Genomic DNA, 19,132 nt, shown 5'->3' with positions numbered 1-19,132 from the left:
TGTATATTTATGACCGAATAATGAAATATCAGTTTCAGAAAACGTCCCATTGAAATGTCCAGTTTTTAAGTACATTCTCTGGACCAGTGAGTATTCGGAAAAGAATAAAATAAACTCAACACCACTGGGGGGAAAAAGTAGAATTGGCCATGGTCTCATTTCCGAAGATATCAATTTAACGTTTTATTATTATTATATGGCAAAATTTGTTAATCGTAACGGACTCGATTCACTACCAGGGGCGAACTTGGATGCTTTTGAACTGTACGCAAGATACGTGAGCAGCATATAGTTATGAACAAATCAGCGATGCTGCGAGTATATGGTAGGTGAGAGTCTCCATCTCCTGGCAGATTTGGATTGTGTAAGGGTATTCTAGTTTTGGTCGTTATCGTTTTTGCAATCATCGTTAATGTTTAATTTTCATGCTAACTTCTGCAGGTTTCTGATAAATGCATCTACCCACACATTGTGGATGTCAAGTTTTGTGAAATAATTATTGCCACGAAAATAAACTTTTTCTAAACAACTTAAACAACATCTAATATTTTTTTATGTAAACTTCTTTTTTCTATTTCGTTATATGGGTGTGGATATAGATTGATAGATTAAATTGCTAAATTGCACATCAATATTCACGCGAAATGTAATATTAAGGGCAAGCCTATTTTACATTTGAAGCCTCGGATGACTAAAGTATTTTTGTTCTTCCCATGCGTGCTTGAATATCAATGTATTACTTGGAGCTTCATGGCCGAATGGTTAATGCCGCTGATTTCGAATCACTTGCACCTTACTGATGTGGGTTCGAACCTCACCCGGAATGTTGAATTCCACATGTGAGGAAACAATCCAGCTGGCTTACGGAAGGTCGGGGGTTCTACCCAGGTGCCCGCCTGTTATACAATAACCTGGTAACCAAAAATAATTTGAATAAAATACTGTCAATTGGACAAACTTTCATAAATGTAAGCGAAATTGATTTAGAATGAAGACAAATATCGAAGGTGTTACCACTGCTCGTTCATGGGCGGTGTCTAGAGTATTCTTTTTGTCACCGCTGTTTATGTGCGTGCATGTGTTCGTCTGTGCTTCTATTTGTGCAGGGCCTATTGGGCAATGTGTGGCTCTGGCTGTATTTGCCTTATGCTTTCAAGAAATATTTCCAAGATTATTACAAGAACAAATAAGTCTACTATTTCAAAAATGAAGATGATTTTGTTAAACGAAGAACTTGAAGTAACCCCCTTTAGGCTTTACATGTTATTGCATTTTTTCACACTTTATACTTTTTCGTTTCCCCAGAGTCGAATTTGAATTGTACGCACCGGTGTATCGGCGTATGCCCAGGTACACCCCTGACAACTTGTAAATGTATGTCATTGAAAACAGCAAGTACATTTCGTATTTATCAATTCTTGCAAGAGTACGAGGTGTGCAAGGGGTATATTAAACATCGTTCAATCGGCAATTATTTTTTTGTTCGCCAGAATAAGTTATAGGATCGTCATTATCAGTCTTTTAATGATTCAACGTAACATCTTTTTTGAAGTTGAACACATAATCAAACTATCAATATCTGTGGAAGGAAAATATCATAAATTCAATTATTTCAGATGGTCGTACAGAAACGAAATTCATAAACGTTCAGATGCGCGCATTTACATTTATATATTGCGCAGTCACATTTGAATACGTTTACCTTACAGAATATGTAGTCACACTGTTCCGTGCATGATCCTCCTGTGTTTTTGTTTTTTGATTTTTTTTTTGTTTCTTTGTTTTTGTTGTTGTTGTTTTTTTGTTGTTTTTTTTATTAAAAAGCATGTATAGTAACTGTTGTGGGGAATTATACCCGCAGTATCAACCGAGAGTTTTTGAAAAACGCAACTAAAGCAAATAAAGACGGTCTGTTTCGAAGTAAAAGGGTATTTTATAATATAATATTTCGTGCGGCGCATAAATTAAACTTTTTTTTTTGTATTTATATATGATCAATTTAAGTATGATCAATTAATTCGCAATAATAAATGTATATCAGGTCATTTCCAATTTTGTTCAGCCTTTTTTGATCACTGACTCATAGTTTGTCTTTAATTCATTCCGAAACAGAAAATTCATATATTTTTTTTTTTACATTTTTATTGATGAATGAGATATTTTCAATTGAAATTAATAAAAAGAAGTATTTAAATATTTGAATAGTAGTAGTACATTTATATTAATGAGTGTATGTCCGATTTTACATTACCTTGTAATAATACGTTGTTTAGTCAATTATAGATTAAAACTTTGAGATTTTTCATAGTGACAGTATCGTTTAATTGAGAGAATGTATTGCTACATTGACACTTAATGGTTAGCAAAATGTGTGACATACGTTCGCACTAAATATTGTTATTTTTCGCAGTTTGATTTCAAGTAATTATATAAATGAGCATTAGAGTGATGAAAAATGAAGTTAAAATGGGAGGAAATTGTATAGTTTAAGCTTATTTTCGCATTTCTTAAAGTTATTTTCGTAGTCTGGTTTGACGCAGGTATATTAATATACTGGTTACGTGTTTATTATTGGTGAAAGATCATTTATCTTTCGTTTGAAGGTGTTTATTTACGTTTATTTATAGGATTTATATAATGACATAATATATATTCAAATTAGATATAAAACAAAAAGTGATGTAGCTTATTTTCGTAATGCTTCTTTATTTTCGCACTTCATGCGTATCAATTTTAAAGAGGTACAGATGTATTCTCGTACCGTACTGTAAAGTGATGCAAACTTGAACACTGTCTTTTACCATTATAAAGCACTAATCTATTGCAAACAGAAGGCATGTAGTCTAATGGCTAACTTTTTAAAAGGCCTTGTAATGAATTCTCTTTCAACCCATCAGGTATAAAAAAAAAGCCAGTGGTATATTTGAATTATATAGCTCATTGTGCTTTAATTAAGGCAGATGCTAGATCAGAAAATTGTCAAATATTTTTCACAGGGGCAATAACTCGTGCTTCAAATTTTACAGTATTTATTGAAATATAGTATAGGGAATAATTATTTTACTAAATTGAATGAAATTATCTGTATATTTGTAAAATGTTGATCTTCCGTATGCAATAACATCGATCCTGATATTAGCTCGATCTGATATTAACAAACATGTTAATTAATTGAAAATATACCGTAGTAGTTCTTTAAATACACCACCAGCAGCACCCATCCCCTGCCCCCGCCCCTCTAATAACCGTAGAACTGTAACGTATTGGCAATCCCTTTGTATCAGTTTTATTATTATGTTACACTTTCAGCATTATATTTAATGAAATTCTGTTGCTGAATTATTATATATTTACATAATTTCAGTCATCAATATCACCACCATCATCATCATCATCATCATCATCAACAACAACATCATCATTCGAATGTCTCTATTTCTACATTAATATACCCGACATTTTTGTTAACAAACACTTTCAGATTAGTCATCTTCTTGACTTTCCGAACAAACACATTCTATCCTGTGTGACACATACACAAGCATCAGTACGCAGTAAGTCTTCCATTTTACATTTGCATCGCCTCGTTAGACAGTCAGTTTTACAAGAACATCTGGAAATGTCAAGTAGGGCTTCAGATGCAGGCTGCCTGTGTCATATTAATAGGAATTATATGCCCTTCTTCGTCATAGGTCCAACCAGCATTAAGTGTCGATGGTAGGTTTAAGAATGGTTAAGTTGCTGATTTCCAGATATATGACTGGTAGTTAACCCGTCCGTGTGTTCATGCAATGCATCAGATGTTGGCGGAAGTTTTTCACTGGGAAATCCTTTTTTGAAGAATAGCTCAGATCTAACAATGTACATCAAGATACCATTTTCAACAGATAAAGAAATTTATTAATTGGTCCAATAGCTTTATATTAACGTTGCGTAATACTCTACTGTTCTTATTTTACAAGTATGTTTCGCGATCGCACTGCTGTTGCAACTGATTGTTGACTTGTCGATCACCGCTGTGATATCAATTAAGTTAATTATTCCCATTACATTGTAATATACATTTGTAAAATACCATGTAGTTGTCTTAAAAATAAACATATGTCCATGCTTGGTGTATATTTCAGAACTAATTTTTGCGTGAAAACTTACAAAATTTTGAACATTTGGTAGTCATATTAATTTTATTTTCAGTGCGGTCGGACATTGCTGGCATATCATAGGGCTGATTAAATCTCCTCCACAATTAAATTAAACAATTTCCAGACCAGCAAAGATAAACAAGTCTATCATAGCAATGGCACAAACCAAAAGGGACAAAGATCTTGCCGAAACCTATTAACCATGTTTTTGTTAGACCGGTGGAAACAAGGAAACAAAAACCCGTGATCTGTTTACTTGACAATTCATATAATTAAATATGTCTTCATTTTGCAGGCAAAACAAAAAATAAAAATGAAAAAAGAGAAAACAAACAGATAAATGAATCCATTTGCATAAAATTTTATTGTATCATAGTATTAATGGTAGTTATAAATAGTTTATGACAGCCGTAAGGTAAAATAAACATATGAAACAAAAAAAATCAGCGACATTCTAAACCGCATCGACATGTGCGTAGATTTATGTTTTGTCAAATTGCATTTAAAAGCAAGCACTTGACAGGAACTTGTCAATTGTCAGACTTCCTTGAATAAAACAGAATGGTGTCGAAACAGGGGATACTGTTGTCATACTTGCTGTCTACAAATATAAAAGACATAACATAACATAACATAACATAATAAATAATGAGAAATAGTAAAATTCACTCCCGAATGTTTTTAACTGTATGCTCTTGATTTAATGTCTCATTAATAAAAGCTTACGTTTTATCCTTGAAATAAAGTTAATGTGCCGTGCACTGCCCAGATCTTTATATTTTTGAATAATGATGTTGGTATTCTATGTAAAATTATTGTGCATGTATATGTTTTGACTTTATTAGGGCCTAATGACTCGTTCAGTGTGTGCTCTATATCTAATATTTTTCTGTGTAAGAAGATTGGTCGCTTAATTCAACATTTTTATTCATTACTGCTTCTTCAAACAAACGTATTGTTTCCTTCGTTGTACATGAACTACACAAGAATTCTGACAAATAGAGAAGGTAATAACTCACAACTACTGGATTACAACTATAAATTGCTCTCTGTCCAGTAATATATAACTGTAGTCTGAAGGGATATAGTAACATGTCTTTCCTGTGATATTCTATATTGAAACACATCACATGGTGTTTACGGTCATACTTGATGTCTTTAACTTTGCAATTTGCATCGTTGCATATATTAGTCATTGCACCAGAATTCAAGTTTATATAGGTAGCTTCCCCTGGGCTAGAAATATACAACATGTGGAGTTTATTTGACAAAACAGGTTTTAGCACATTTATAACTTTGTCATTTTTGTTGTGCATGAAGTAAACAATAGCGATGTAGACTGTAGCAGTCACGTAGTCCATAGCATGCCCTGTTTGAATCGACTCCACTGCTTTTTCAACCATTCTGTCAGTAGTGAAAAGTGTATTGCCGTATTTTATTAACTTCCATTGTGCTAATGCCTGAGCAATACGAATGCTTGGGAAAAGCAGATCAGCTTCTGAAAATTCTGTCTGAAAATTGCTAGTGAAATTTCTATCTCGGGGATATTCATAATAACCCAACACAATGTTACATCTGTCAGTATAGCTATAAACTTCACAAGGTACATCAATTGAATTCAATTGACAATTATCAAGAATCAAACAATTATTCCAGGTCACTAGGAAGACATTCCATATATTCTGAAGCTCAATAATAGCATTTTTCTTCTCTGCTGAAGAAAATGCCATAGCGTGAAATAAATTATTTTCTGGTACAAAATTATTGGCATTATTCCAACGCTGAATACAGAGTTCAAGCATCTTCAATCCGGTTTTTACGCAAGACAGCAAATTTTCTGGAACCCATTCACTCTCAGGAAGCTCTTCACACATCCAAAAAATAATGTTTTTCATGTGATATGAAGATAGTTCTTTAGGAATAGTATTACCATGAAAACAATATGTTTTGCCAAATTTCAACAAAACATTAAATTGTGTTTGTGAGTTAATTATTGCATTCATGCATCACTCAACAAAAGTACACAAAAGAGTTCTTCATTGATTCGTGTTAAATAACAGTTGTTGATAAAGTCATACATTTTACATAAATATTTATACATAAAGTAAAAAAACGAAAGATTGTGCTGTTGCCAATGAACGGTCATGTCTTTATATTTGTTTATTTTTTCTGTACACATCATTCAGTAAGATTGTCAGAAGATACACAGCGACGTTGATGACCGAAGGGTGTATAATCAAAGACTTTGCATAACATTTGTATGCAGCCTCGTTATCACCAGTCGCATAGTAACCATAGCCCAGTAGGGCAAGATGTAAAAAGTAGTTTCGCTGTTGGCTGCTATTCAATACTACTTCTTCGAACAAACGTCTTGTTTCTTTCGTTTTACTTGAACTACACTGGAATTCTGACATATATAGAAGGTAATAGCTCACAACTACTGGATTACAACTATATTGTGCTCTCCGTCCAGTAATATATAACAACAGTTTGAAGGGATATGGAAACATGTCTTTTCTGTGATATTCTATATTGAAATGCATCACAAGGTTCTTACGGTCATGCCTGATGTCTTTAACTTTGCAACTTTCATCATTGCATTTATCAGTCATTGCACCAGAATTCAAGTTGATGTAGGTAGGTACCCCTAGGTTAGAAACAAACAGCTTGTAGAGATTTTTCGACAAAACTGGTCTCAGCACTTTTAAAACTTTCTCGTATTTGGTGTGCATAAAATACACAAAAGCGATATAGATTGAAACAGTCAAGCAGTCTATAGCATGACCTGTTTTAATCGACTCCACCGCTACTTCAATCATTATATCAGTAGTGAAAAGTGCATTGCCATATATTATTAACTTCAGCTGTGCTAATGCCTGAGCAATACGGATGACTGGGAAAAGTAGATCAACATCTGAAAATTTTGTATGAAATTTTCTAATGAAACTACTGTCTTCAACAGTTTGATAATAGTTAAACACTATGTTACATCTATCAATATAGGCGTGAATTTCACTAGGTACATTAACTGAATTCGATTGACGATCCTTTAAATTCAAATTATAGTTCAATAACTCTTGATCACATTTGCAAATAGTCTGAAGCTTAATAATCGCCCCTGTCTTCTCGTTTGGTGAAAATTTCATAGTGTGAAATAAATTATTTTCTGGCACAAAGTAATTGGCATTATTTTCGTGCAGGATACAGAGTTCAAGCATCTTCAGTCCGGTTTTAACGCAAGACAGCAAATTTCCCGGAATCCATTCACTCTCAGGAAGCTCTTCACACATCCAAAAAACAATGTTTTTAATGTGATATGACGATATCTCTTTAAGAATAGTATTATCTCCAAAATAATACTTTTTGACAATTTTCAACAAAACATAACACTTAAATTGTGTATCGTTCATGCTCCACATCAATTCTCGTTCAATTTCAACAAAAGATAATCTCCACTCTAGGTCGAACGCTGAAGAGGTTTTGTTTCCAGTCGGAACAACATAACATGAAGTTTCTTCTTCAAGTGTGCTAAGTATCTTTTCACTTGGCCAATTACTTGTTCTTCTGCGTGATCTCCATTGCTTGAATTCTACAGGCCATGTCTCCATTTCAAAAGCGTGCACATAATCCACATTTACGTTTGTTTTCGCTGGACCATTGATCTGAAAGGATGAATCTTTAAAACTATCCCCTGGAATTAAATCTTGAGGAATAACGTATCGATTGAACATTTTACTAGATATGTATCTAGTCTCGGAATGCTCTATACTTCTTTTGATTCCGTTGTCAATATAATTGTCTCCGCTGAGTTTTTCAAATTGACAGTATTGATCAGATGAAAGTGTTAGCTTACAATAGCCCGGATAACATTCTGTCCTGTCGAATAATATACATACGATATTTTTGCTTCTAATATTAGCGTTGTTTACAACTAAATACCCACAAATAACTCCCATTACGTCCGAGTCGCTATCAGGACCCAGTATGGAACATTCTGCTCTTCCTCCGCTTGTTATCGATTTAGAATGATGGAAATATTCTTCCAAATATTCTCCCATCAATTGAGTCACTTTTTTATCTTTCCTAAATTGCAGTCCGTATCCTGTTTCTAACACTTTACTAATCCTTAATGAAAGATCTGTACTCTTTTTTCCTGGGTATCTATAGCGAAGCATTTTCTACTGTTGATATAAGTTTGGAATATATCTCATAGTTTGATCAGCAGTTTAATTATTGTAGCTCGCGTTACCTTTAACTAAAAGGTATTTTAGATCCCAATTTCAAATTTGAAAACATGATCAACCGCTTCAAATAGTTTATGTTAACATAAAAGGATCAAGTTTATGTGATGCGTTAGGTTTTATCTCTACTATACATAAGGTTTAAAAGAGTACATGTGTGGATAAATACAATGTAAATGTGTACTACCACTTAAACTGTCTGTTATCTAACACTCAACTGTTCCTGCATGACTTAGCTCTATATGTAAACTTAATTTATATGTTCAGTAAAGTAAAATACATTTGATGAGGATTAGTGCTTTTGAACTAATATCTAAAGACAAAATATTTTAGTAAAAGGTGGCAATTGAAAATCAGTGTGAAATCCATTGATTAATACTAGTCTATAAATCTGTTATCTTCAGTTATCTGAAATTACTCGAAATAAAAATAAACACATACAGCCTCCTCTATATGTTTAATAATTACCGTGCAAACAATTCTATCATAACGACAAATGTGACAAGATAAAGTGACCATAAGTTAAATAATTAATAACTATTTTCATGTCAAAAAAAGTAACCTCCTAAACGGTACCGGGTATGTGAGAGGCTCCTGCCCAGCTGATGAAGGTTAAAGAACTTAACTGCCTTGTCAACAATTCTGAACATACTCAACAACAAAAATTATATATGACAAAAATAAAGTTATCCGTTAAGTAATTAAAACCTAATTCAATCTTAAATAGGCAGTAACATTTTCAACGAGACAGGGTAGGCATTGAGGCTCCTGTCAAGTTGGTTTGAAGGTTCAATTTCATTTACATAATATTATAAGAAGATGGGATAATATTATAACAAGATGGTTTGTAACGGCCGCTCTAATTACACTTGATAGGGTAAGCGCGAGGGCTCCGACCAAGTTGATGAAAAATTCACTCGACGGGAAGGAGACCAAGCGTGACATGCCAGTCAGTCCGAATAATCAAAAATCACACCTTAACGGAAAATATGTAACTGCAACGCAATGCAACAACTTAAACAAACTAAGGTTAAATACAAGTTTCCAAGTTTATTCAACAAATTCTCAGTTTGTATAAATGAGCATTAGAGAGATGAAAAATAAAGTTAAAATGGGAGGAAATTGTATAGTTTAAACCTTATTTTCGCATTTCTTAAAGTTATTTTCGTAGTCGGGTTTGATGCAGGTATATTAATATACTGGTGATGTGTTTGTTATTGGCGAAAGATCTTTTATCTCTCGTTTGAAAGTGTTTATTTACGTTTATTTATAGGATTTATATAATGACATAATATATATTCAAATTAGATATAAAACAAAAAGTGATGTAGCTTATTTTCGTAATACTTTTTTATTTTCGCACTTCATGCGTATCAATTTTAAAGAGGTACAGATATATTTTCGTACCGTACTGTAAAGTGATGCAAACTTGAACACTGTGTTTTACCATTTTAAAGCAGCAATCTATTGCAAACAGAAGGCATGTAGTCTTAGGGCTAACTTTTCAAAAGACCGTGTAATGGATTCTCTTTAAACCCATCAGGTATAAAAAAAATCCAGTGGTATATTTGAATTATATAGATCATTGCGCTTTAATTAAGGCAGATGCTAGATCAGGAAATTGTCAAATATTTTCCACAGGGGCAATAACTCGTGCTTCAGATTTTACAATATTTATTGAAATTTAGTATATGGAATAATTATTTTACTAAGTTGAATGAAATTATCTGTATATTTGTAAAATGTTGATCTTCCGTATGCATTAACATCGATCCTGATATTAACTCGATCTGATATTAACAAACATGTTAATTAGTTGAAAATATATCGTAGTAGTTCTTTAAATACACCACCAGCAGCACCCATCCCCTGCCCCCGCCCCTCTAATAACCGTAGGACTGTAACGTTTTGGCAATCCCTTTGTATCCGTTTTATTATTATGTTACACTTTCAGCAATAATGAAATTCTGTAGCTGAATTATTATATATTTAGATAATTTCAGTCATCATTTTCATCATCATCATCATCAAGAACAACATCATCATTCGAATGTCTCTATTTCTACATAAATATACCCGACATTCTTGTTAACAAACACTTTCAGATTAGTCATCTTTTTGACTTTCCGAACAAACACATTCTATCCTGTGTGACACATACACAAGCATCAGTACCCAGTAAGTCTTCCATTTTACATTTGCATCGCCTCGTTAGACAGTCAGTTTTACAAGAACATCTGGAAATGTCAAGTAGCGCTTCAGATGAAGGCTGCCTGTGTCATTTTAACAGGAACCACATGCCCTTCTTCGGCATAGGTCCAACCAGCATTAAGTGTCAAGGTAGGTTTAAGAATGGTTAAGTTGCTGATTTCCAGATCTATATGACCGGTAGCTAACCCTTCTCGTGTGTTCATGCAATGCATCAGATGTTGGTGGAAGTTTTTCACCGGAAAATCCTTTTTATTTTTTAAATTATCTCATATCTAACATCGTCTACATTTTCTTTCAGTTTACCACAATATAAATAAGACACCTGTTCGCGTCACAGCCAATTTTGCTATATCTGACATTTGTATGGGATCCAAGTTCCATCATTACCTCAAGTAATGAGGGTATTCTTTATTATTGTACTCCAGGTCTTTTTTCCTATTCCACAGAAGGCACTCGTGGAGTCAAAACCTATTCAAGCGTGTATAACTGGAAACCCACTGAAATTAGGTTTTCTCCTAATTCTGACGTTACATCATGCATTGGAATAAATCGTCTCAACTGACTGACGAACATCAGTCTTGAAGAATATCTTGATTCCAAGATGTAATGTCAGTCTTGGACACATAGCTGTAACATCAGAGTCAATAATCCAAAGTACGACACTTGTAACATTATGCTCTCTAACAAAACAGTCTATATGGATGAACATTCTCGAGTCAGCCTCTTCATAGTCTGACTTTAGATACTCTATGCATTCGCTATAATTTTTCAAAACTTTAAGAGCTGTCTGGGGATCTTTGGAACCACCAGCATGGCACATTGTCATTTCATCCGACAAGTCTATTTCAACTTTACTCCCAATTTTCTTAAAACAAAATCTGCATTTGACAAATTTACCTTATTAACTGGATTTGAAATGTATTTCAATGTTTGTCTCAGCAATTGGATTTCGTATCGCTTACATTTGAAGTTGTCCTCGTCTTGCCCTTTCTCCTGACTGATGGTCTTGGATTTGGGGCAAACCCATCTTGTATATTGTTACTACCATTAACCTGATACAACACAATATCTAGATGTTTACCTAGCTCTGTTGAAATTATCACCTGCTGCTCGGAGTGTTAATCCAGGTTTAATATTTCAAGGTACTGCTTTTTTTTCTTCACTCTGTTGATATTTAGCCCAGTTTGTGTCAATACGCTCTATCTCTCCATAACTTATTCCAGGTCCATTCTTATTGATTAGAACGACTGCATCTTTTGACTGTGTCAGCTGGTTAATTGCTAGACTTAAACCTACATGCTTAGGTGTTAGATACGCTTGCCTCTAGAGCATGTATATATCATGGCTTGACAGATATAGTATTTTCTGATGCAAATTTGTGTTTCTCTCTTGCATCTCAGTCATGTCGACTGATACAGTATTCCGTTGCATTCTCTTCTGAAGTATCTAAGTATATGAGCTGCGTGAAATAACACTCACTCTACTGTCGGATTTGTATCTTTACTTAAATTAAAATGCTTAAATTTGCCTCTATCTGTGCAGACTTCAGTGCTTCTTTATATCTTGCTGCTGAACTTATTCCGTCTTCCAGCTTCAGTGATTTATCGATCAACAAGTCAGGGTAACCTTTACGGTTGGACAGAATAATATAAAACTTGTATTCGTATTGAACATTTAGTTTCAGTTTTAGCTTTTGAGAAGTGTAAGCTTTTGCTCCGTCCTCGGTTATTGAATCCGTAGTATTGCTTGGTATTGCTGAGGTAAGTCTGTCATTAAGTAGGCGTGTCCAGATTTTATTAGAGACAGGATTTTGTTGATAAGTTTTTCAAGAGCGGTATTGCATAAATTTTCTCCCTTTGGCATAATAAGTTCTCTTACATCTTGCTGAAGGATGTACGAGCGTTTTTTCAGGATGTCCTTCATTTTGAAAAATGCTTCTTAGAATATTGCTTTTTAACAACAGTTTGGCCAAAAGATAAGGTAAGGGTAAATTTCTCGGAAGCACAGAGCACTAAAACCACAGCCTTAGAGCCACGCATTTGCAAAGTAGGCCCTAAACAAAAAGAAGCTGTAACGAAAGAATATTACAGACGGGTTGCTTCAAAAATCCAACAAGTACATTTAAATCTTATGCAAAATATAGATAGAGGGGGGGGGGGGGGGGAAGGGGTAAGGGGTAGAAAGGGAGTGGGAGGAGGTTGAAGGGGAAAGTAGAACAAGGATGAATATACAAAGGGAATGCTACGTTCCTTAATCACAGTTACACTACAACGTAAACCGCAATAGCGCAGACATTCATGTACCAAAAATAATAGGCAAATAGGATACAACAACTCTGTAGGGCACCGCTTTAGACACACAAGCACACAAACGCGCACATATAAGCAGGAAAAACATTCGTGTACCGCCTTAGGATTCCGGCAGTCAAAATAAAGGGGGACACGAAACGAACTCATGGTTAAAGGGAAGTGGATGCTAAAACAAGTGAGCGCATTTGCAAGGGAAAATGATGGGGGCGATAGGGGGTCAAAATAAAGCCAAATAATTGAAGTATGGCTTATAATGTACAATTTAACCAAATAGCTTCTACTTTTTGCGAAAACAAATCACCCTTATTTGTGGCTGGCATTTGCCTAAAATTGACGTAGGATTTACAATGGGGCAAGGGTAGGTAAAGTCTGTTCCATTCCAAAGGTTTACCCCAACTTTGGTGTCACATGACAAAACTACGACATTTACCGGCAAAGTAAAGATGGTTTGATAAACTAAAAAAAAGTCACTCTCGAGAAATTTAACGATTTTTTCTGCTTTGCCAAATATCCAAATAAATAACAAATTTATATTTTCAACGGCAGTCTCCCATTGTAATTTCTTGTCGCCATTGGAGTTTGCTCTCTAAATTTGGAGTATTACGGGAAAATTCACGTGAATTTCATCGGGAGCGATTCAAGACTCATTTCGTTTATGCATGCATGAGTGAAATGAAATGTTGTATTTAAAAAAAAGCTATAACAATGAACACATTATTTAGATCTAACAAAAATGTAAATTGACTCACTTTTAACAAAGTTATATACAGTACACTCCAGAATTCTTCCAAGTCTTCAGTAGCTCTATCCAATCCTCGATGAGTAAATTGTAAACAAACAAGCTCTTTTAAACATCGGTGAAATTCAGGCATCAATCGCACCATGCCCTTGAAACGATGACTTGTTCAAAATAACATCATTTCCAAACGCATGGTTGAAAGATAACCTGTATTTTAGCATCCTTACTGAAGTATTTACAGTCCGCCACATATCCAATTTCTTTCACAATGGTCAGATTTGAACTTCAATAAACAATATTCACCGGCTGTGTATGCAAGAGAATTCTTTTTCTCCGAAAGAAACTTGTGACGTATTAGACAAATGACGTAATCTTGCTGTGGCCATATGCAGATTTATACGAGGCGCACAAGGGAAATATTACCTCTAGGTTTAAATACACAATCAGCTGATAGAAGATAGAAATCTTGACGTATCTATGCCACGCTAGAATTATACTCTACTTCTTGAAATATATATTTAAACAATGCTTAATTGTTTATCGTTTTATCAACCTATCTATTTTATTTCATTTCTTTTTTAAATTTTGTTGTTTATATGGAAGCATCTCCTTTTTCTTTTAAGCTCGTGACTTACTCTTGATCCGATGGCTGCTTATTTAGATTTCTTTTAAAGCGAAATCGGACCGCGAACCCATTCTCTCTATTTATTTTTATCAAATCTATCATTATTATTATACCAGATTTATATTTGACTTAAATAACTTGTATGAACGATCCAGAGAGCAGTCATAGAGCCTACTCGGAATTTGAAGTTATTTATAACATATTTGGCGATTCCAGAATTAAATTTATGGGGGAAGGGGCGGTGTCGGACGGCAACCGAATCTTTTAATGACGGGTGGTGGGTTCCATCGGAAAATCATAATTATGGGTGGTGGGGTCCATCCAAAAATCATAATTATGGTGGTGGTCCTCACAGAAAACGTTTTTATGGGTGATGGGTTAATTGTAAAAATGTATAAAATATGGGTGGGTGGGTGTTTGATCACCTCTTTTAATTAATTACGGACGTTTTCCTTTCTTTTTAACTATAAGTTGCTACTTTAATGAACGCAATTTTGACATTACCGATCTAAGAAATATTATCTTTTGTGATAAATTTCTGTTCATTAAGCATTTCCCTTTTTTCTGTCTCGTTCCCTTTGAATTTGAAGTCTTGGTCATGCTTTTAGCGTCCTTAATTAATCGCTGAAAGTATGTCAGTCAACATTTTCTGACGTAATAGAATCATGTCACCGATTATGTACTGTACCTCGTTAAAAATCACAAGTTGTTACTTTAGCGTTTAGCCATTTAAAGGCACTGACATCCAGATTTTTGCTTAAAGTTTGGTCAGATTTTGAATATATGAACACGAGGTTGTGTTGCTAATCTGTTTCAGAATGCCAAATTAAGAGATAAAAACATGCTCGAGTCGGGAATCGAACCCGGGCCGCCGCCGCGATAAAAATTTCCCTGGGGTCGTGACCAATACACCACGGAGGAATATTTAAATAAATATAAAGCTTTATGATTAAGGCAGTTTACCTCCAGTATCCCGTTATTTTGAATAAATCGCAAAAAAAAAAAAAAAAAAAAAATCCTTTTGTGTTTCTGTAACATAATCTGTCATTAACTATTAAAACTTTCATGAGAAATTTAGCAATAATTTTCTGATATCTATTTTTTTGTTGTTGTCATACTTTCTGGGGATCAGTGCTTTTAAAGCAAATTTAGTAAAACATATACTGCGTGCAATTATTTTGAAAACGGGCTAAATTTCCTTAACCCGCCGGCTTAGCTCAGTAGGAAGAGCGTTGGTCTACGGATCGCGGGATCCTCGGACGGGGCGTATGTTCTCCGTGACGATTTAATAAAAAACATTGTGTCTGAAATCACTCGTCCTCCACCTCTGATAATTAATGTGGGGAAGTTGGCAGTAACTTGCGGAGAACAGGTACTGGTACAGAATCCAGGAACACTGGTTAAGCTAACTGCCCGCCGTTACATGACTGAAATACTTTTGAAAAACGACGTTAAACCCAAAGCCAAACAAACAAAAACAAATTTCCATAAATCATGTCCAAAGAAATTACAAGCCTTGTCGGCGTCAGGGAATGATACTAGTTGTAATGACTCAACACGATTCTTCCGAAACAATATTTCTGTAGAACCTATGCTAGATCGATATATACATTTTCATACATTGTTCGGCAGATGTTGAACACAACGTTAAGATGGAAACGGGAATAGTAACATAATGAAAATCCAGCTTAAATATACGTAAATATCGGGCCATCGTATACAACATAATGAATTTCTCCATAGAACCGGAAGCAGACGTTTCTTCTTCGTATTTTGGCGGGAAAATTCCATTGCCTTCCATGATGCTCCTTCGGAAATGACCGTGTGCTTATGGAAAATTACGTGTTGGCGTTATATTTTCGCGTCACCAGAAACGTTAAGTACTATGTTGAAACTTTCATGTAATTGTAAACAAAATGCACTACAACAAAATGAAAATGCATGCTTTAGAGCTCGAATTTTTATATTGTGCCTGTACGTCCATGACAGACTCTGAAACGTCTGTATTTATAATATTTTTCATTCGAGTTTCAGTGACAGAAAACTTAATATAAGAATAATGCCCATGTGTTCTTAAAATAACGAGACGTTCGCACGCACATTTGTTTTTTGTTTTTTTAGAAATCACCTTGTTTTTTTTTTGTGTTTATTTCTTTCTATTTTCTTATTTATTTATTTATTTTTCATTTTGAGGTGGCCTGTCACGAATTCCCCCAAGAATTAACATAATACAATAACAAACACAGTCTTTTCAAATATTAACAACAACAACAACAACACATTTATTAGCAAAAATCGGCAATAACATGCCTTTGGCTAATGAACAGAAAAAACAACAACACATTTTATATCTTAATCACAATGTGCACATACATGAAGATATTTAACAATGTATTTAGATAGTACTATCAAATATAATTGTGGTAACCATATATAAATTATACAATTCAACACAAAGCTTCTTTACTTTCCCAGTTTTTTGAAGTATAGATTTATAAATCGGGCATTTTAATTTTGAGTTAACCCCTAGTTTATTGCGCTACGGGCGCCGCCATATTGAATAGTCGACGTAACGTCATATAGCATTACGGTCTATGGGGAAAAAAGAAAAATCCAAGATTATTTCTTTAATATATACTTTATTAAAAAAATGAAAAAAAGGTCTAGAGATATTGATGTATGGGATATAAATATGTTTTTATGGACGATTTTACCGATACTGATAATTCAGAAACGAGGTAAACGTAATAGGTGGAACAGACTTTAGTTTCAAATATCTATTAAAGTAGATCAGGTTTGGTTTTGATATTTTCCTGACTGATACATATAATGACAAGCTATAATAGAAGTAAAAGATAGCACCTTAAATTATCTAGAAAATATAAATTAAAACAAAAAGAACAAAAAAGATATCAAAATTCTGAATAAATATCTTAGATGCACGGTGATCCTAACTATTTTCTTTCCATTTTGAAGCATTTTTGTGTGTCATTAAAGCTGCAAAATATTTTTTTAATTTTTAACGTCAGATGTTTGTTGTAGATCTAAATACGTTTTTTTCATTGTAAATAAAGTGGGTGGGGTAATTATGTCAACATGTTAAAATGAAAGAGATGTGTTAGTGACATTTATGCTTATACAATACTGACATCACCTTGTATTTATATTAACCTGTAAAAGATGAAATCCCTGTAACATTAAGTGGGATATTATATATGTTTTATAAAGCACCTACATTTTTTTAATTTTACAAACTTTCAGACACAGTGGGTGAAGAAAATGCTCTATAAAATTAAAACGAGATCGGTGACCTATGTCTTTTCTTCTTCTCTTGTTTGTATTAGAAACTAATGTTCTCGTACAGACACAATTATTATCGTCACGGCACGTAACGTCAAGACACGTAGCGATGTGCGATAAGAATCAGTAATAATCAACTTTCTCGTTGCAGTATCACTTGTTGTGACAGCTTAACCTCCTTATCAAGATTAAGACTTATATTCCTCAAGAATAGCAAACTTTTTGAGGATCCAGGCCACCATTTGAAGGGTGAAACGTTTAAGTTTAAGGGTGTTAGATAAATGTGCCACAATATCGGTGATGTAGCTTCAGAATCTTCTGACACCGACGCCTTCTCAGTTGTAACTCCTAGGCCTGTTCTATACTTGTGTCTCCTAAAATAAATTTCGCATTCATATTTAACATTGTGTTTCATTCGTTCATTCGTTATTATGGCAGCTGTCGTTGTTTTCTTGTTTTTGACTTACGAAATACGGAAATAACTGAAAAGACTACAAACACCGCTCTTCATGGAATTACACGCCTCAATACGTGCATCATTGAAGGTTCCATGTTCACCGCCGTTTGAATACATCTGCGGATGTCTCTAAATTGCTTTTTGTACTTTTAACATGTGTAAATGTTGAATTCTGCTCAACCCGGGGCTAGAGGGCGTGGGCGGTAGCATGCATTTCCACTACCGTCCATGAACAGACTCAATCAAACCGAGCCTGCAACATTTTCGTTTTTGTCGTGTTGGGCGACCTGTGAAGTTTCCACTTTTTCCTATTTCATGCAAAACAAGAAAACAAAAGCATTGACTTATCTTGGTCATAAAGATAGTTTCAAACCTGTCTGAATGAAAACCATCGTAATGAGATGATAAAAGTTGTTTTTGTTGATTACCAAACTCTGTACACTGGCAAAATACTATTACATGTGATTAAACTGGGAGAGAACATACTGGTCTCGTCTTTAAGCAGGAAATTCAATAGAAGCCTTTGTTTAGGGGCGGTACCTATCACAGATTCGACAGTATCTTATCTACATTACACGCGTTCCTCTTATTATAATAAGACAATTGCAATCGATTTTAGATCAAAGCTGGACGTCCGATCTTTGGGAATATAAAAGATGAATGGGTTTTGGCAGGATTTTCGTCATCAGAGGAAGATGTATGTGAGGGTAATTACAAGAAATCAACAAGGGTCAGCCCGCATCAAAATTGGGTGGAAAAAATGAGCCGTGCCATGAGAAAACCAACATAGTGGCTTTGCGAGCAGCATGGATCCAGACCAGCCTGCGCATCCGCGCAGTCTGGTCAGGATCCATGCTGTTCGCTAACAGTTTCTCTAATTACAATAGGCTTTGAAAGCGAACAGCATGGATCCTGACCAGACTGCGCGGATGCGCAGGCTGGTCTGGATCCATGCTGGTCGCAAACCCACTATGTTGGTTTTCTCATGGCACGGCTCAAATATTGAAAGGTATACTGATCCTAATTCATAGTCGTAGTTTTTGAGAATGTTACGCTCACTTCTAAGATTGAAACAGATTTCATCAGAACTATGCTAATAATTTTAATT

The 19,132-nt window shown here is 34.6% G+C and overlaps 1 protein-coding gene across 1 annotated transcript; it reads right to left on the bottom strand.

Annotated features, from left to right (window-relative positions):
* Positions 1-6,292: 6,292 nt before the first annotated feature.
* Positions 6,293-8,409, bottom strand: LOC128549145 (uncharacterized). Its single transcript, XM_053525511.1, has one exon. It carries the CDS (start codon positions 8,315-8,317, stop codon positions 6,293-6,295), a length of 2,025 nt encoding a protein of 674 aa, XP_053381486.1. The 5' UTR covers positions 8,318-8,409.
* Between the last annotated feature and the right edge of the window lie 10,723 nt (positions 8,410-19,132).

This window comes from Mercenaria mercenaria, chromosome 15 (assembly GCF_021730395.1).
Source record: "Mercenaria mercenaria strain notata chromosome 15, MADL_Memer_1, whole genome shotgun sequence".
Classification (NCBI taxonomy): domain Eukaryota; kingdom Metazoa; phylum Mollusca; class Bivalvia; order Venerida; family Veneridae; genus Mercenaria; species Mercenaria mercenaria.
This window is presented reverse-complemented; position numbering and strand designations above follow the sequence as displayed.